At 35.3% G+C, this 21,359-nt stretch overlaps 1 protein-coding gene across 1 annotated transcript in view; it reads right to left on the bottom strand.

Annotated features, from left to right (window-relative positions):
• The window catches only part of AHR (aryl hydrocarbon receptor), a 63,482-nt gene that overhangs the window by 13,703 nt on the left and 28,420 nt on the right, over positions 1 to 21,359 (bottom strand). The window contains exons 3-6 of the mRNA XM_069007071.1: positions 10,044 to 10,159; positions 6,502 to 6,591; positions 4,589 to 4,712; positions 234 to 364 (exon numbers count right to left, since the gene is read on the bottom strand). Coding sequence (XP_068863172.1) covers positions 234 to 364; positions 4,589 to 4,712; positions 6,502 to 6,591; positions 10,044 to 10,159 — 461 coding nt within the window. The remainder of the gene's footprint in view (positions 1 to 233; positions 365 to 4,588; positions 4,713 to 6,501; positions 6,592 to 10,043; positions 10,160 to 21,359) is intronic.

Below are 21,359 nucleotides of genomic sequence, written 5' to 3'. Positions count from 1 at the left end.
TGCATTTTACTGAGGAAACTGGGCCATGAGAAATGAGAGAACTTGCACCTGGTTATGACAACATGTTAAAGGGGAGACATTCAATGTCACTAACTGAAACACTGTGGTTCAAGCAGCTCAGATTATCTTTGGAGACTTAACAAATAAAGTAAATTGCTGCACCTCTTGTTAGTTTAATGCAGATTTCCAACTTTTAAGCATATGTGGAAGTTTTTATGTAACTCCATACTCACCAGGAATCCAGATGAATTATCCAGAAGGCATCGTAACCTGCAGATGAAATTCCTTTCCATAAAGGAAGAATTCTCTGGAGGAAGTTGGTCTGGGTTATAATAGGTTGCTGGCTGTGAAAACCCATTATCTCCTGCAGGAGAGGATTATTTATAGGGATTATTTTTAGAAGAACACCTAGTGAAGGCTATCTATGACAAACGATCTTCCGTCTCATAAACAAAACGTTAGGTCACGACCTGAGCAAGAACAATGTAAGCTGGAAACATCCTCAGAACCTATAACGATTGTAACACTGAGGTCAAGCATCAGTTCTTCTGATGGGATTATGTTTTACAGGCTATGGTATTTGAAAATTGAATGTAATTTATTTTAAGTGTTTTTTTTCTTTGGGGTTTTTGTTTGTTTGGGTTTTTAATTTATTCATTATGTTTGTCAACAGCCTAGATTCTGGATCAGTTGCAGAGAGCAGAGTCCTCAGCAGAGAACACACCCATGTTCCTACAACAGCAGGGTCTATAAAAAGGCACAGCACCTACGGGAACTGAGTATTCAAAAACTCAGTAATGGTATCAAAATGTGAAACTTTCCAGACAGCCAGGTGAAAGCAGTAGCAGCAAATAAAAATCAGCAACTTTAGGAAATTGCCACAAAAACTCAGTATTTTTCTCTAGTAAAGGCAGAATCACCCTACTAAATAGTGAAAATATTTTTGGGCTCTGCTGATCAAAACACCATAGTTACCTCTCCAAGGTATATCTGGAGTACTTGTGTTTTGGGGGCTGTTTGTTTTAAAAAATACTCAAAGCCATGATTGTTAACTAGGATAACAACATGGTATCCTTCTACCTTGTCAGGACAAGCATTTGTTGCTAAGTGGTATTTAGAAAACAGACTTAAACATTTGGAATATAAAGTAAAAACAGAAGGTAAATCAATAAACTTCTGACAGAATACATGTGTTCTACATGAGGCTACATATACAGAGAACCTACCAGGGCATGACTATCACAGCAAATTTAGCAAAGTGACCTTACTTGCAATACATATGAAAAACACCGGTTGTTCCCTAGGAATTCATACATGCAGGAAATTGAGAAAAAAGAGCATGTACTCTTAGAGAACAAATTATCAAGTACAGACAAAATAATAATACAGATTTTAAGAACCCATGTTGACCTTCCAGACATGGAGACGAGGTCAGGGAAAGCATGTCACTTAATAACACACCACATTATATCTTCTGGAATACAATTTTGTTTCTTGAACAGCTGGAAAAACTTACAGATAGGCTCAGAGGTTAGGTCAATGGCAAAACAAACCCAAAGTTAAACAAATCATTACCAAAATCCATTTCAGTTTAATCTCCTATGAATTCAAGGGACTGAACTGGAGCCAAATGAGATTGCTGATGTCTTACCAATAGGCCTTGCAACGTAAGGCCATCTAAATCCAACAAGAATGCTGAGTTATCCAGCTTTTCACATAAAATCAGGAGCTCCTTTTTTTTCTTAAAAGAACTGCTATGCAAGGTTATTTGCTGAATAAACTTCAAGGTATGGAGAAAAATAAACCTTTTTCCGCCCTAGCTGGTCGTGTGTATGAAAAGGGATAATCTGAAATTACAGTCATCTGAAGAACTGTATTGGCCAGTCACCATTATGAGCAGATCCCACAGCCACAGAAACTCAGGTATTTGTACTCCAAGATAGTTACCAGCTAACTTTGAAATCAGAAAATAACTAATTCCCACATTCATCATATGGATGGTTCTCAACAGACAAAGCAAACTTCCTTACTTCCTACTGCTGCAGATTTTTTTTTTTTTATTATTAATTGCCTAATTGCTGGTGAGAATTTCCAAAACTTCTGAGACAGTGCTTCTCCAAGAAGCTCTTTGAAGAAGCAATGATTATGAAGAAGGAGCATCAAAGAAACAGTATATAAGTATATTATTATATACATAAGTATATATAATATATATAAGTTTGCAAATCCAAACTTATATTTCAGAGCTGCCAACTTTGACCGGGTGCAGATCTAGTACCCAAAAAGCAGTGCCAGGGTTTCTACTGGCATCCTTGGCACTGGTAGGTGTGCCCTTCAGCATTACTGCCACACAAGAAACTCAATGTTATTCTTTTGGTAAAATACAGAGCTGAAATTTGAAGGTTCAGCAAGTCCAGCTGGGTCCTGTGGATTTTTGTCAACTTCCATAGTAAAATGCACAGTACCCAAGAGTGAGCAAAGCTGTGGTGGAAGAAGTGGCTCTTGAGAGGAGGGGAACACAATTCAAAACAGCAGGCAATGGGCTTCAAAACTGAGCCTCCTACACTTGTGAAAGCACTACTGCTGCACTTTTCCAGGAAGACGGAAGGCAGGGAGGTTTTATTGCCAAGATCTTGAAGAAGTGACTCACTGTAAGAAGGCAAAGAATCTTACAGAGCATCTACAATCCCGAGAGCAAAACTACCAGTTAACATGCCGGGGTTAGAACCGATATCCCTCACAAATCTCACACTGGATCTTATCAATACCATGGAGCAATGTGCAGAACATGCAGTGCATTAGAGCTTGTCTTTAAACTCAAGACCATATGGTTGCGCAACACGGGAAGTTCAAAAGATAGTCCAGACTTAATGCCCCAAAGTGGATATTTGGGACTGAAAAATCAGAATTTTGCAAACTTCTCCGGGAACAAGACAGGACTGGTAGGAATATCTGGGAAGCACAGTAACAGTTGAGGAAACCAGTGGTCTAGCAGCATACCAGAGTCTTGTGTGAGAAATAACCAGTCCAGGCTAACTGAAGCAGAATTAGTTCCCAGACTCAGGATGGAATCTGTGCTGAAGCCAGAGCGTAATTGTATCTATAAATATCTACATAATGCTAGTTGAATGTATTAAAACAGAAATGGATTAAATTATGAAAAATGGAAGGGATCCTTATGGTCATAGCATTATTCTTTGCTATAAATCTGAATTCAGTTTAAAAATCCTCAACATCCAAACATTTTATGCTACTTGAGACTCAAAAGTCATCATAGAATCATAGGATGGTTTAGGGTAGAAGCAACCTTGGAGATCACCTAATTCCAAGCCCCTGGCCATGGACAGGGACACATTTCACTGGACCAGGTTGCTCAAAGCCCCATGCACCCTGGCCTTTCAGGAATGGGCACAATTAGCAGTTTTTAGCAAGCTAGAAACACAAAATACAAAACAAAGAATTGTTTGTAATTCTGCTCAGCACTTCTTGTCGTTCAGTCAAATCTGAGGCCAATTCAGCCTGGTGTCATAGTTTTCAGACAACCTTTTGTAAATTCATATGCACTTACTTAAGGTCCATAGAACACCATTTCACTCTAAAGCAAACAGGAAGTCACCACATGAAAATCTGGTTTCTGAGCACCTTACTGTTTGCTGTCCTGAACTCTACTATTAACTAGCTGTGCAGCAGGCCTGTGGAGATTGATCCAGAGATGATTTAACAATGTGGACCACTAAGTGAAAAACTGAAATATACTGAGGTGTATTACAAGCACAGTAACTTTTCTCTATCAAATCATGGCATTTCCATATTCTAAATTTTTTTAGATCAAGTTACTTTAAGAATGGCAGGTTTATTAAAAAAATTGGACTTTTTTATGGATTAAAATAACCTCTATAATCAAGTCAGTGTAACAGAAGATTTTACCTACATGTTTAAACAACTGTTGTGCAAAAGGAGCATTAAAATGGAGCAGTTGTCTCAATGGCTTTGTTGTCATTATGATCCAGGCACATGCTTCCTGTATTACACATAACTACCTGCACCTACACATCACTGCTCTGATACACAGGCAGTGTGATTCTCCTTAGCTGTTTCTCAATATAGCAGCTCACTTAAGCATCAGCCAGTAACGTGACAACCCTATGCTCTAGCATGCACATTAGTTGATCTTAAAGGCCCCTCTATTTCATCTTTTATTTCCCTTCCCCTTTTATCTCTAAGAGAAGTGCTCATCCATGTGGCAATTAATACACTATTCCCTCTATTAAGACCGTAATTAGCACATTCTTAGACTGATCAGTCTAAGAAACCTTGTCACACTCCAAATTAAACTCCTCCAATTCAAAGTATAATTAGTATTTTAATGGTGCTCTGCTGTGAATAACAGCGCTTATTTAAAGTGCAAAACTAGTAATTCTCACTGTTGGCTAAATATGTCCATAAAAGTCAAATAAATTTGAAAGATGCTATTTCTTCCTTTCTTCATATAAAATGATCTAAACTTGTTTACATAGACAAATTAAAAAAGCCCAAAAAACAAACAACTAATCAGACAGGCAAACACATTAATTGGTTTGGTTCTCACCTTGTACACTTGGTCCAGAATCTCCTGACTGGGCAGGATTTAATGCCCAATGTAGCTGTCGTTGAAACTCAGGTCTGTCCTCTGTGTGAATCAATTCAAATACACTCTGGTGTATGATATCCGACTATGAACAAAAGGAAAAAGGTGTGAAAGAATGAGAAAAAGAAAATTATATGACAATATGATACAAGTTGTCTGATTGACAATGCTGTTATGAATATAGCAAAATCCATTTTGCTCAGCGGTAAATACATACAATCACATGTATGTGGCAAAGCTGCATGAAACAATTTTTAGCAGCATAGAGAACAGTTCAGTTACACCCATGACTGTAAATGTAGGAAACAGTAATAAAAATATTGCCTTAGAAAAAGAATGTTACATTATGTCAACTATTTCTTTACCTGCTTTTACCTAAGAAGGCCTGGAAATGCTATGCTTAGGTACCGTTTAAATTATTTAATTTTACACAGTGGTAAATAAAGTACTTGCCAGCTAGTACTTGACTTGACCCACTATAGATGCTACAGGAACACAAAAGAAGCAAAAGACCCTGATCCAAACAACTGCCAAAACTAAGCCAAGCAGATTATAAACAGTGGATTTGTTTGCCTGAAAGCTTTGTCACTTCTTAAGGATGTGTTAAAACATGTAATTACTAATCTCTTATACCACTACCAATTGTGTGGTTAGGAATGTGATCTAAATGGCAAAGGCACTAAAGCAAGGATCAGTGCTTAAAGGAACTTAACAGGGGAAAAAAACACCCAAAATATTCAAGAAAAGACTCAGTTGACTGCGAAGAGTTAGGATCCCCATTCTTGGCATGTTTCAAAAACCCAACCATTATATAAACAGAAAATACTAAAATAAAACATAGATCTAAAGTAATTTAAATGAACTGGCAAAAGCAGAAGCCTAAGTCAAATTTTGCTATGATGAATTTAATAAAACAACCAGTATTTTCCAGAATAATTGCCAGAAATGCTAATTTTTGTAACTTTAAGACTTCACTTCTATATTATGCACTTAATTTGCTGGCATTACTTCAAAAATGTTATGCCCAATTTTTTTTCCAAGCTTTTCTTTTTTCATTCCCCAACACTGAAGGAATATGTAACCCCAGGAATAACAATGGGGTTTTTTTGACATATTTTCTTTTACACAAACTTTCCCCAATCTCTTACCAGTTACCTAAAATTGCAGACCCACCAAGGTTTCTCCCTATTTTTAGACAGCAGCTGAATGTCTATATGCAGTATCCACAGATATGCATTGAGAACTAGAACTATCATCTTCACATAAAGTAATCCCAGGAGTTTTCTAACAAAGGCAGAATTTTCCTGCTATGCCTTGGTCTTTAGAACTTTGGCACCTGGCTTGCAAGCCCAAAGAAGTTAGCCATATGTGACCTGCACCATAAATAGCAAAAAGAAATGCTTGTTTTGAAATTAATAATTAAATAAATAAACATGAGCAAGAGAACAAATTCTAAAAATACCAGAATTACCCACTGGATATTTAAAATCTCAAGGCATATGGAAATAGTTTTGCATGAAAGGTTTCTATTAAAATAATTACCTTCCCACTGAATTATGTCTCACTCAGCATCATAAACTGGGTAACACCACAGCATAAATTTCAAACAGTCGTTCCAGTAAAGAATAATTAAGTGCGAAAATTTCCTATCTTGCCTAACTCAACTTTGGAAATTATATTCCTGTTGTGCTTGGCCTGACATACTGGCTATGTAAAGCTGATAGAAAAGTAATATGGTTTCAAAGTAATTCAACCTAAAGTACCTAACTGAAATTTTTAGTACAAAAAGTATTTTAAAACCCTACATATGAACACTGATGTTCTCTGAAATTAAGCAAAATCTCTGAAAAAAATAGAAGAAGAAATAAACTTACTTGTTGGAACCCCAAGTAGTCTTGGATAGTAGAAGAGACGTAAAAAACCAGAGCATCTGCTGTAACAACTAACACAAATCCATTTAATGCCTGGGGAAGAAACACACCAATCTGTCAGTTCCAGAGACAAAATTCCAGATAATTATTGCGGCTCTACCTATACTGTAGACCCCCAATACAATGTGAAGCATGTAAAAGCATATCATTTTCTAACAGCATAAACAGAAGGATCCCTCATTGCATCTCTCTACAGTATACATGTTAAAATGAAGAAAACTGGATCCAACAAAAAAAGTAACAAATTTTTTTTAAATTCAGTGGAGAAAACAAAACCATGTTGAAGACTTTTAAATACTCTTGATTATATGCGACAAGGGACAGCAGTATGAACTATAAGTTTATCTAATATCAACCACAGTTCACAATGCTTGTGTGGTTTAAGCCTTGGATACCCCCAGCTGTCCACAGCACAAACAAGAGCCATGTCACAAACCCAGTCCCCAAATCCATTCTATTCATAGTGCAGATAGGCCACTGTGGACAGGAAATCAAGCTATCAAGATCCCCTACATAGCCCAAGAAAACATTTTATAGCTCACTTAAAATAGAAAACGTCGGCACAAGCGGACTGTTGCAAGTAAACAATGTTTTTCAAGAGATTTCCCCCTCCATGGAGCAGCAGACCAGGCGGCTCCACACTTAAAGTCACGCAAAGGGCATTTATCTGAACTCCCAATCAATACCGTCCATGGCAATTGTTGTGATAGCAAACAGTACATTTGTGACTTGGCAGCTCATCTGAAAGGTGCCGATTTACTTCCACGGATTTCAGTCAAGATTTAACAAAAGGCAGTCTCTAGAGGCCAGACTGAGTATATTGTGCCACTTAATTTCCTCTAGCCGCATTCAAAAGCAAATTTGGCCAGCATACTCAAAACACTTTTCTAAAAAAACCTCTTTATTTATGCAGAATTATTGTACATAGAAAATGTAATGTAAGGGAAGGATATCGTATATCTTACTGCAAAAAAATAATAATATATAAATGAAATATTTGATTAAGTGACTGGTCTTTAAATGCTGTGAACCACTCCAATTTAATGTGTAGATATTATTTAATTTACTCTCACAAACCATTGTTAGCTCTAAAAAACTCCTTATACATTTAGTAAATTCTACATGAATAAAGAATGAGCTGGAAAAAAACCAATAGGAATCTGAAATTAAACAGCATAGCCAATCCAAGACATCTTGAGTGGTTACACAGAATCCTTGGTTTTGAAGAAGCTTGCAGTAATTTCACGGGAGCAGAATGCCGCAATGGCAGGTGCTCGTGTCCTCTGCTGACCTGCTCTGCAGGGCCTTTCACCTCAGCTGTTTGACATAAAAAATCTGCAAGCTGCACAGCATCTAACTTTGTCTCAAATGTTAAAACTGGTTCTTCTGGTCCCTTTCATACAGAGCTATGTACACCTTCTGTACATTGGAATTCAATCAAATTTTGCAGTAGCCCTGGTATGCAGTTCATCTTGAACCAGGATTGTTACTGAGATAGCCATACACATTCTTTAAGCAAAATATCCTGTAAAATCCATATATCTGGATATACCAATAAATGAGAGATGAGTGCTGATAGAGGTTTTCGCAAAATGCAATCCAAAAATAATTATCTTAAAAGCCATAATGAAGTTTCTCAGTGAGTTTATTATTCTGGAGAACTGAAGATGATATTTCTGCCTCTAATGCTCCTAATAAAAAGATAATTACAAAATTGTTCATTACTGGTGAGAATTAAGTTTTAAAAATTTCTTAGGGGTCATCATTTGTCTTGCACTTTTTATCATAAACTTGCTTAGGCTGTAATATATTTTGTATTTAAAATAAGTTAAATATTTTACAGGAAATGTAGCTTAATTTTTAAGGAAGGCACATTTATGTATTGGATCTTTACTTCCACAATCTATTGGATTGGCAAGAGAGTTTCTATGTTGGAAATAAAAGACAATTTTCTGTTTGTTAGGAATCTGATGAACAAATAAAAGCAAATACAAACAATAGGGTGTTTATTCATACCACCCTGGCAAATCCAAAAAAATTAGGGACATAGTAAAAGGGAAATGTTCATCATCAGTTATAATTTATTGACACCTGTGTAACACAAAAGACTTCTGAGCATAAGTGGAAGGGAAGGACTTGATCAATATTTACAACTTACTAATTCCCACTACCTTCTAGAAAATTCCCAATTTCATCACACTTATGACTTGTTACAATAACATAAGAAAACTCTATCTGCATATTCATTTTCATAATTTTTTTCACATATATTAAATATTTACAAAACAAATTCATTTAAGAAAGTCGGTAATTTACTTACTTCCCAAGAGGGGCAGAATTTACAGTAATAACGATATCACCCCTTTAATTTTCATACTGGAAAAGAGTTCCCTCATATAACTTCCACTCAGAAGTCATAAAAAAAACCCCTATATTTCAGATTAAATAGATGCTTCCAATATAAACCATATATTTTAGCTTTTTAGGGTTTTGTCTGTTTAAAATAAAGCTGTTCTCCAGCAGTAACTCTGTAACAGTTCACTGTCATACTTTATTAAGGTTAGAAAATGAAATACATGTCCTAGTTTTTTTAGTTGGTTAGAAAACAATTTTCAATTAGCATCAATTTAAAATAATTGTTTTGTGGGAGTCTTAGAACCTGTTTTCATTCCTAGTCTTTGAACACTGAAATTAATTTTGTTCTAAGCAAACAATTGGCTCTGACTGAACAATTTGCCACTTTTGGTAGATACATCAGTGTGAAACCTGTGTAGAAGACAGACTACCAACATAATTCAAATGGAGCTGCAGGTCTCCATAAAATCTATTTTGTGAAACTAGTTAGAACATTGTAATACCTATATTTGTAATTTCTTGAGTTTAATCTGGACTTGATAGTACATAGTTATCCATATGCTTTGACACTCTAGGACATTAAAACAGGCTATATAATTTTAAAAAATCCACACTTTTACAATTAATATTTTCGATTGATTCACATAAAAGTTATTCCAAGTATTTTAAAATTTGTCCTGGATCTATGTATGTTGAGTTCTTTCAAACCACTGAAAAAGCAAGATATTTTACCAAGCCCAAGGTGTTTTGAGGAGAAATTGTTTCTTTCAGATAATTAATCACCAAATTTACAGTAAATTAGTAACTTATCTGGTCCTTATAAAAACTGTTCCTTTATATTATCATCTTTATTAACAACAGATACAAAGAAATGGGGGACACCCCCCCAACAAATGACTTAGAAACATTGAAAAGGAGCCCATATTCTAACATCCACTCCAAAGTCACTACTACACAAGAAAATGCAAGAGCTGTTTAATATTACCCTAAAGAAAATGAGGAAAGAATTTGACAATAAAAAACTTACTTTTTCTATCTCATCAGTGAGCATCTAGTATGCTAAATACTGGTGTTTGTTTTTTTTTTTTTTAATTTAAATCTTCATACAATATGTCTATTGCAAAACATACCTGCAATAGGAGTTCTCCTTCCAGGATCTGCATTCCCTCTCCACATTTTCCTGTTCTAGAGGTTTCCTGAATGCCATTTCTTTCTGGTCTGGTAGAGTTAGAAGATTTTAATGCAACTAGAACAAAGAAAAGAAAAAAAAAAAAACCTGAGCAATCTTTGAAAGGCTTACCAGTAATTTAGGTAATGATGTGCTATTCTGTGTAAGAAAAAAATGTATTTAAATATATATATTATAAATTCAATCTGATGAAAAAATTTTGTTTCATGTCAAATTTTTCCTTACCTTTAGAGTGAACCCCCCAATTTTGTCATTGCTCTCTTTTCTATATTATAATACTTTCACAACAAAATCAGTATTATTGCAATCAATGCAAATCTCATTATTTTATACCTTTTTTTCCTTCTTCTCTTTACTGTAAGACTCACTTCTAGTTTGTCACTCTTGTGACAAACAAAGGGCCTTTTTGTTTTCATAGGCCAACCTCCTACAATCTGATAACAACTCTGTGTTAAGATATGCAAACACTTGCACCTACTCTTAACCCACCTAATTTCAGACATCAAACTCTGGTTCATTAGACAGGTAAGCCTGCTCTAGACTTAAAGCTCCCTTCAGGGAAAGGAAGGAAAGAAATTTGAGCCCTAATTTCATGCTACATATTAAAAAAAACCAACAAAACAAAGAATGGTATTTCAAACAAAAAGGTGTGGTTATTTTCTTTCTTAGTTAAATTTTAACCTTTTAAACAACTAGGCACTTTTCCCAACTTCAGATAAAATACTATAACAATGAATCATCATTATTCAGATCACAAATATATCCAATTGAAAGAGAAAATTACTCAGTGACTAAGGAAAAATCAGACCATATTGCTATGAAGTTCCTGAAAGATATTCCCATCTCTGCATCCTTCTAATAAACAAGATGCTGTCAAATAAAACTACATACTCAAAGATCATCCATAAGTCAGAATTTACCTACTTTTCACCATTCCAAAACAGGGGAGCGGGGGTGGGGAAGAAGTCTTCAAATCTGAAATTAGTCTGAGTAGGTCTGTAGTGTCTAAACAGCTTAAAATTACTTGAGCAATTGTACCTTAAACCTTTACCATAAAACTAAAGGCCACCACCTCCCAACCCAAAATTTCTATGCTGAAAAGCAAGGGAAAGATATAATAGAATAAAACTACAAAAACAACTCCACTTCTGTAAAATACAACAGCTTCTCATAACAATGGGATATTCACTCTAAATTTCAAATTACTTTTCAACCTGCTGAAAACCTTCATTTTTCCACTGCTCAGAGCTTTAGTTAAGAATCCTGGAGAATTTCTGTTCACTCACTTTTAAAGTACATTAAATGGTATTTTACACTACATATATTAACTGAAAGATAGATTATGCCTTTCCTGTTTTTTTAAGCTATCATGGCAGCTAAGAACTTTCAAGCCAGACAGTTTTCATTAAAATATACCTCAAAGGCACCACAGGGAAAAATGTGTTCTAAAGAGACATTAACTGATTAATCAGATCAGAATGTATCTAAGGGTTTGCTTTGAAATTAAAACCCTGATGCTGTTCTTCCTACAAGGTAGTAAAAAGTCCTACAACAGGCCACACAGAATTGCAGTTGCACATTCGTGTGAATAGGTTATGTAGCCAACTTTTTTCTGAGCATTATTTCAAAAGGATATATAGAATATTCACTAAACACCCCTGAAGCCAACAGGCAGTAGAGGAAAACTTTTAATTTATACTGTATGATTATTGAAAAAGTCAACATTCAGCTGTGAAAGCTTCAAGTAAAGATGCCTAATCACGCTTGCCATTCTGCAAAATACTATATGTCATTATATACAGGTGGGATTTTTCTTTTGTAATGTCTGATAGAATAAGATACTGTCTGCTAGATAACATCTATCAATTAACAGAGCTCCTGAGCTCAAACGTAGCCAATACATTGGTGGCTATATTCCTCCTGACTTTCAAGGTGCATAAGAGGTATGTGTGAAGTTAAACATTTTCCTGAATTGGAACCTACACCTTTTGCAGAAATCAGAAGGTGGAGGGAATCAAGCTGTTTACAACTAAGGCATGTGGAAAATTGCCAACAATCTGGATTAGTAAAAATGGAAGATAACAGTGGAAATTAGAGCTGTATATCCATCATTGGTTATACAACTCTCCCAAAAAAAGAAACAAATCCAAATTTACCTTGTTCTGACAGATAAATCACAGGTCTGTTAGTGCCTGCTACAAGCCACCCAAGTCCCTGGCACTGAACAACCTCAGATACTAGGATGCACACTTGAAATGTGTGGTTCTATACAGTCAAATTGAAGGCTACCAGCAACAAGAAACTTTACAGCATAGGAGGACCACCTTGCCAAGCAGCAATTATGAACAGACTTAGTCACAGCACACAATGATGTGGCTTCAGAAATACCAGCTAGAGATATAATAATAGGTAATGGAAAGGAGAAGTAAATCTCAAAAAGCGTAACTCAACCAAAAGTAATATTACAGTCAACACCACCTAGCTTAAAATCAGCCATGTGTGTTCAGCTAGTCCTCATAGTCTATCTTACTCATGGTATCAGACAAAATAATCTCAATAGTTCATTACTTGATAATCTTTGAATATCTGAATTAAACAGAATTCATTTCAGGCTATCCCTTCATTATTTTACTACACAGGAAATTAAAACACGAATACTCCCCCAGAGTAAATAGGAAAAATCTGGACACATATTCTAGAATATATTCACTAACAAATTACTTCTCAGAATTTCCCATTAATAATTTTAAAGCATAAAAAATAAAGCAAATTTGTTTATACTTGTAAAAAAGTGAAAAAAACAAACCCACAAACAAACAAAGAAACCCCAAACCAAAAAAGATCTGTTATGCAATTTTAGCAGGAGGGCTGGATTGTAAGCACCTGCTTTCCAAGTAGGTTAATGACTGTCATTTAATCCTATGTCCAGCAATAAGCATCATTTCCATTGCCTAGAATTCCCTGATTTGAAGTAGAAGCTGAATCCCAAAGACAACTAGATAGTGACATTTAATAGACATTTTTCTAGACATAAAAAAAATTATATATTCTGATACATTTGTTCTATGATTGTGAAATGCTTTAGCACCCAAACCACCAAATGTAAAAGACAGCTGCTTTTACATGGTATCTTCAAAGATAAATTAAATAACAATGGTTACATCAGTGTTTACCAGCTTCTTATCTCTGGTTTTAACCATTACATTCAGGTGATACGTGCTTTATATGGAGAGGTAGTGTACTTTATCAGACTAACTCTATGGAGTGGAGGAAAAAAAATGTTTGACATACAACTACTTCTTCAGGTCTGAAATTGAATTCTAAATACTGCCAAAAGCCATCTTTCATTTTAAAACCATGTAAGTGTTCATTAAAAAAATTATTTTCATTACCTAAAGACAACAGGTATTAGGTGATCTTCCTTCTTTCCAGGGACCAACAGCCAGTATAAGAAACTGCATGAGTTATAAGCAGCTTGCTGAATCAACTAACAGTTCATGATAGATTAATTTCATTAATTATCTGCTGAGATATTCAGAAGGTAATCTTACATGAGGAAAATTATTGATTAAATTACTGAAAAAATAAGTCTCATTTAATCTCTGTGCTGTCCTCCAAGTGAAACTCTATTTAAAGATGAAAAAGGCCTTTTTCACCTTCAAACACTTGATGTCTAGGGTTTATACTTGATCAATATGCTCCCCTCAAGCTTTAACCCGCAACCAGTGTCCTCTTCCTTCCAGGCTGTCACTCCTGTTCTCAGTAAGAACCTTTGCCATGACTTCCTCACTTGACAGGCAGCTTCTCTGAAGTCCCAGCTCCACTATTTCATCCACTTCAGCTTGCAAAATCAAAGATGAAGCCATCTGTAGCTACCAGAGCACCTTCAACAGGAATCTTGTAAATGATGATTCCTTACTCTCTTTATCAGAAGTTACAACAGCAGAGAATCACAAAATTGTCACAGAGCAGGTGCAAAGACACTCTACTGATGTACTTGAGAAAGCCCTACCTGTACTAATTGTTGCAGAGTTAATAAAATAACTGGAGATGCAGAGAATTCAGCATAAAGTATATATGTTAGGAACTATCTAGCCAAGTTTCTGATGAGCATTCATGCAGAAACCTGATTTAACACATAAATACTTGAATTGTCAAATTTACTATTACTTTAAGAAAAAATATAGATAGTTAAATTACTTAAAGTAAGACAAAGGCATTCAAAAAACTGTTCCACTTCCCCTTTTCACAAAAGAAGTGACACACCTACAACACTTATACAAATATATATTCAAAAGAAATATCAGTAACAACGAAATCTAGTAAAAATGCCTTTAACCTGAATGTGACTGATATCTTATGTAATAATCAGTTTTCTAACCATAGAACAAGAGAGTAGCATCTATCAGTGGTTATCAGGACACTGTCAATACTCAACTCAGCCAAACCAAGATTATTATACTGTTTTCCTCAAATCTACAAACTACTACATTTGGAAAAAAAGTACATTTTTTTTCAAGTAATCAGAACAAAGCAAACAAGAGAAAACCAAATAAAAGTATTTTTTTCTGTGTTGAGTGAATAAAGAAGCTTTTTTGACATAAATGCACACTTGCTGGTGCTCAGCTGTGAAGTCTGCAGAGATTTTTTCCCCATTGAAACCTGAGCATTCCCACACCAAATGTCTCTTATTATCAAAGGAGTGAAAAAATGTATCCTTAAACTTTCCATCCCAAAATTCCTGTAATCCAACCACGTATTATTAGAGTGCTGAATACAAATAATTTCAGCAACTGCTGGCTGAAAAGCTTCATGGAAACCATATCAAGGTACAATGCATTTAGAATCTTTTCTTTTTCCTACCTGTTCTTCCCCAAAGAAAAAACATAGCAAATCGTTTTAGAGGAGTCAGGGTAGCTCACTACAGAGAGCTGTAGAGAACAGAATATCAAGATGCCAAATGTTAAACAGACCTTTTAAAATCATATTGAGATGCAACAAATTTCTTTGAGTCAGACTCGAGATAATTTTTATTTTTAGCTGAATGATCTGTTCAAGCCTAAAACTGTATTGAAGCAACACTTGTTTAATACCACAAGTATATCACTAGCACATCAGTCATGCAGTCCTGAATTTAATCTTAAAGAGCTTCCCAGAACTGCTTTAAATCAAATCTTGGCACAATTTCCAAAATTCAGCCAAACAGGTCAAAGATTGCAGTCAAAGCCAGCTGAGACTGTTTCATAACCTTTTCAGTAGATTTATAAATTGTACTTGTCTGTTCTAGATTACTGTACAAAAACAGTTCTCTTGAGGGGGGTGGTCTTGCTTCAGCAACAAAAGCTAAGCTTCAACACAAAGGTCACCAGCTAACACAAGACAAGGAGGGCAGTACTGAGAAAACAGTAGTTTAATATTAAACTCTTGCCTAAATCATTAACATAAGATAAACTGTTTATACTGGTGAAAGATCTATTTTAAGAGGGAGAAAGTATTACATACACACACACATGTATCTACATGCAACCATATCTATTTCCATTACTTAAGATTATATAAAATCTTAAGAGATTTTTCACCTGGAGTCTCTGACACTGTCAAGGCAAAAATGTTTATGAAAGTTAAGTAACACAAAGAAAAAATGCAATTAATTATTTTTCTAAGAAGATAAAGATACATTGGCTTCATATTTTGTAAATAGCTACATTTCTAGATAGCAAAAACTGTACATTTTTGTAACAAACCTTGTGAAGAACTGCTCTGTATTTAGAGATACAAGAGAAAATAAATAAAATTCAGAATTATCATAACTAGTTCTAAAGTCAGTTATGTTACACGAGGCAAGATTGACTTCTATGTAGGTTGCATTTACAAGCAAAACACATTACATATAGGGGGAAAAAATTTTTCACTGTGTTTTGCATACTTAAATTTTCCATTTTCTACCTTTTCATTTATGATTCTGAATAATTGTCAAGATAGATTTACATTGGGTCTTCTTCCTTACGTGTCTGAAGATGAAATAATTTAAGACCAGTCTTCCTGGTAAACTGCATTACAAATTACAGTACAGCTTCTAAATTATGATAAACTGTGGATGGATGGATGGATGGATGGATGGATGGATGGATGGATGGATGGATGGATGGATGGATAACAACATGTATTCTCCATTACTACTGAAACTCCAAAAGATAAATGCATTAATAAAAATGTAAAAAATACATTACTTTTCTGACAGAGTCCAGAGCAATATCAGAAGAAAACACTTTACAAAAGTAGTCATGGAAGTTGAATAACTGGATTTTGTAAATATAAGAAAAGGAGGATGAAATTGTACATTTGGTAGTAACTACTAAAAAAGAGTACCTTTTTCCCCCTTAAGCATCAATGAATGCACCTAATTATGACAGTACTGGAACTGCTTTCAAATGATATATTTTAAAGCAGAAAAATTACCAATAAAACATATGCAGAGCTGCCTTTACTTTCCACTAAAAAGCCAAATATAGTTTAAAAAACTAGTAACAACCATCCTTCGGCCTCAGAACACATGGTACATTGATTCATAGGCATATTTTCAGCTAATGTGGAAACATATAAATATGTCTACATATTCAGGAAAAGCTACTGAAAGAACCAACATGCCACAGAAGAAAGGTATTTCTTGATTTGGCCTCAAAGAAATTATTCATAGTTCAAGAGAGAGAAAATGCCATGAAATATCACAAGAGGATAAATCATACAACCATTAATACTTTCAAAGAAATATTAATAGGTTATGGTTGGTGAGAGAAGAAAAAAAAGAGACTAAGGGGGAATAAAACTTTTACAAGAGTAAGTTTTAACAAGAGGGAGGAGGAAAAAAAAAACAACAAACCCAAATCTTATTTCCCCTATTTAAAAAAAGGAGAACAGAACAAGGGTAAGTGGCCAGGTTCTGGGCATTTCCTGGGCTTTTGAGAGTCAACAACTGCTGTGCAGATACAGATTGCTTACTGACGTTACAAATCTCTAGAAATCAAATATTTCCAGGTGTGCATATTTTTGTGACTCAAACCACAGCCCAGCAGCGCCATAGACCTGCACTGGACATGCTACAAGTTCTGTGCATGTGCACTCCTCCCTTTCCAGTCACCCAGTACTTTCTTTTTAACCCAAATTTAAACCAAGGAAAATGCATACTCATCAGCTATATGATCGGACACAGCAGAAAGTGCACAAGTCTACCCATCTGCGAGGATGTTTAAGTATAAAATAAATTTTCTTTAAGGGAGGAAGAAATGTAGGACTTGCCCAAAAATGCTTAGGCTAAAAACAGGAAAAGGAAATTTTCTTCTCCAAAGCAGGTGATTCCAAAGGTTCAAAGTGCCAAAATGTTTCAATAGAAACTGTTGGGAACCTTTGGTGGCTGCCACCAAAGCAACCACTACAATATAGCTGTATGTATTTGCTAGGCTGTGGGGAAATATTTATACTTTTGGCATAATCAAGATAAAGAAATTTCAATATTAAGGTTCTACTAAGAATCCTACTTGAACATTTCAGAGACCATGGATAAAAGCAAACCTATAAACCAGTAAATAGTCTGTCAGCATTGGGCTGAAATTATTCAAGGTACGGCTCCAGAGCTTCCCAAGGGCCCCGCTGTACTTACACTTCAGACATGTCTTCATACATATTTTACACCCAACAAGAGAAAAGAGCAGAAGCGGTACACATTACTTGAACTGCTGCAGGAGTCTAAAATAGTCTCTTTACTGCAATCAATATATAACAAATATAGATGAAGAATAAAAGCAGCACACAACATTTTTCTCAATACCAAGCACCATGGTTTTTGAACGCGTGGTATTTCAGATTCACCTAACAAAACCCATCTAATTTTAAAATGACCTTGTGTTTCCCCTACTATACAAAAACTCCAAAGTGAAAAATATTATTTTTCATTTATCTGTGATCAAGTAAGAGCTTAAATAATTTAGCATGAAAGCTATTTTTGGCATAAGGAAGTCTGTTGCTTGCCCTTTCAAAATTGACACGTCTGTGAGTTCAGATCAGTTCTACTTAGTTTCCAGGTCTATGGCAAGGATAAGTTTCCAATGCTCAGTTATAAATCATAAAACTGACAAAAACTTGGCAGGAGGATCACCTTTTTTTCTACCTAAACTTCAATCAAATTTCATTGGCCAAGACTCAAAGGGAGCCACAAATTTCCCAGAAATTACATTTCTGAATCACAAGATTACTTATAAGATAGTAAATGAGTACATTCATTTATTCTACTGAGGGAAAAAAAGAAATGTTTTTTCTCAATCTAATTTTGCTGCTTAGTAAAATTTACCAACACTAACAACAAATAAAAGCAGAAAAAACCCTTTCAAAACGTTTCTAAACCCTGTCCTACAGCTTTTGTTGATAAACCACCATATCCTAGGAATACTATAGCATAGTATTTTAATTCCCCTTGCTATATGATATTTTATACTTGAACATATTTGAATATGTATCTTCTAAAGAACAAGATTTTAATTTAAATTTGCAATTTTTGTCATTTAAATAATTATTAAACTACATACATAGAAAAAAATACAAACCTGTATCAGCTACTTTTCAAAATATCTTTAAGGTACAAAAGGTGAACCAGCAAGTTGGTAACTTATTTGCTGTTTTGCAAGTTGTGTGTTTATTGAACCACAATTTAAATCGTAAAACTCATTTATAATAAAACAAGGAGACAAATTTTAATAGTTGGTTGTACTGAAAAGTCATTGTAAATACTAAATAGGAGGAAGAAAACCATAAACTCTTTCTTTCTAGCACCTGAAACATGGGAAAGCCTGTATGAAACATCTCTAACTCTTCCTGGCATTATTTCTATACTAGCAAAAAGCTTCTTAGAAGAAATGAATCCTAGCCTCAGTCTCCTATTGAAAGCTGAATAGGTAACAGCAGGTAACCAGGACAGGAATTAGATCTTACCTAATGAGTTTAGGATGGGCTAAATGTATAGCAACTTCCTGAGACAGAATATGGACAAGACACTGGGTTTCCACTGTTATTTTGGAGAAATATCCAAAACCTCATGGGTAAATATCCTAAAAAACCAATGCTTTAACTGCAACAGCCTGCAAAAGTGGCAGCTGTCTTTCCCCATAGCTTCAGTCATGGCAGCATTTTAAGACAGCAGAGCTCTGCATCCAAAAATGAGGAAGGCCATAAACAGTGCAGAATCTGTGGCTTAGGTATATTTTTCACACAGCAACAAACATTATTATACTTTTCAAGTAAATGTAGGATTATAAGATACACTACAGCATATACACGGGGCAAACTGGGTAGTAGGCAGGCAAGAAAAAGACTGAGAGGCTGAAGACAGTGAGGAAGTTATCAAAAATATGTCCAAAAGTTGAGAGGATGAAGGGTTTTGTGGTTCTGACATCATCTTCCTGAGCATTGCAGTGGAAATCATACAAGCGCTGTACACTCTTTAACCATGAAACTCCTTAACCATGAAACCAGAACAGGAGCACTTCAGTTCCACCAGCACTGCAAGGATAAGTGCAGTAAAGATTTGGAAGTTCAGATTCTCTAATAGGGAGACATTTCAGAGCCCCATGTGAAAATCATATTAGATTACACAAAGCTTAAAGCTTATAATTGCACAGTATTTCAATATCATCTTTCCGGACAATTTTGGTTTGCTATGCTGATCTGTAAAGTTTATGAATTAAAGACCTACGAATGGTTATAGTCTCCATATAAGAAAAATTTCAATGGCTTTCTATATAGAAAGAAGAAAAAGGGAAAAAAGGTCACACTGGATTTTACCTCAGGTACTTGTATTGAAGACTGTGCTTAGGAGGCTGCACAGGACAGAGGTCTGTATTTCTGACCTAGCATCAGAAAACAGAAATAGCAACAGCGAGCATTATATAACTTATGTTGCTAAGGGTTGGACTGTGATGCAAAGGAAAACTATATTTTATTCATTACAATCCCAAGGAGGAGGGAAAGAGAAAGGCAAGGAATGCTGCAAAGAAGGGGAACTGGAGCACACAGACAAAACTCTGGAAGAAGAGGACTTGGTGGTAACAGGAACCTCTGCCTCTGTCATCTGCTCTCCCCCGCAGGGAGTCATTTCCCAGAGGGTCTGTTCTAGTCCATCCACAAGTGAAGCTGATAGAAGTGGTCTGATAAAACCACAGACAAACCATGGGTGTAAGTCTGCAAAGCTTATTCCAGTAAGTCTAACATTAGAGGATTTTATATTAATAAATATTTTAAATATTTAAAACTCTAAATATTAAAACACACCCTAGAGACTACAAGTATTAGCAAAAGCTTACTACTGGAACAACTCATTTGCTTGTCTTTCAGAAATAACTGCTCAATTGAATCAGATGTGTATGAAGAGTAAACCTAAAGCAAAATGATATTTTCATTAATATGTTACCAGGTATGTCTACCAGTTCTCATAGAGAGGACCTTTTCTTCAATGCCATAAAATATTTTAACATATTTTATGCTTTTAAGATTCTAAAATTAATATATAAAATTTTACTTATTATTTAAAAAAATCACTCCAGTTAAGGTTCTATTCCCAATAGTTCTAAATACAAAAATGATATGCCCCTTTCACAGCATAAGCTTTTCAGTATACCAAAAGGTACACAAAATTTTCTTAATATTTTTAATGCTTCCATTCTACTTTTAATAAACTGCTTCAAAAAGCAAGACAGATACTTGAATGCTATTCATTAAACATCACCACTTACATTGACCCACAGATATACATAAACCCAGAAAGCTCCTGCCTTGATGAGATTGCCCTCGAGGGCAACCACACACACAAAAGAAAGATGAGTGATGGTATCAAGATTTCAGTTTCTTGTTGCAGTTTCATGCTTTAGAAGAACTATGTGGCTTGTGTGGACTGGCAGAATTTTTTTGGTTGGGGAGGGGAGGGGTTGGGGGTGTTGAGGCTTTGGGGGCTTTTGTTTGTGCTGTGGGGAAATTTTGTTTGTTTTGAAATTGTCTATAAATACAAAGATTGTTCTGAGAATCTGACAGCAAAAGGGACCTCTCTGGAGCTGTGACACCAGCTGGCCATAGAGCTCATAGGTACCCATGCTGCAGTATCTTGTATCTCTGAAGTTGACAATACTACAGCAGAATTTAAAAGGGATTTCCCCTGCTTCCACATAACTTGGTCCCACAGTTTTACCGTAAACATGAGACTTTTCTAGATGCACAG

The sequence above is a fragment of the Aphelocoma coerulescens genome, chromosome 2, assembly GCF_041296385.1.
Source record: "Aphelocoma coerulescens isolate FSJ_1873_10779 chromosome 2, UR_Acoe_1.0, whole genome shotgun sequence".
NCBI lineage: Eukaryota > Metazoa > Chordata > Aves > Passeriformes > Corvidae > Aphelocoma > Aphelocoma coerulescens.
Note: the sequence above shows the minus strand (reverse complement) of the source record. Positions and strands in the feature narration are given on the sequence as shown.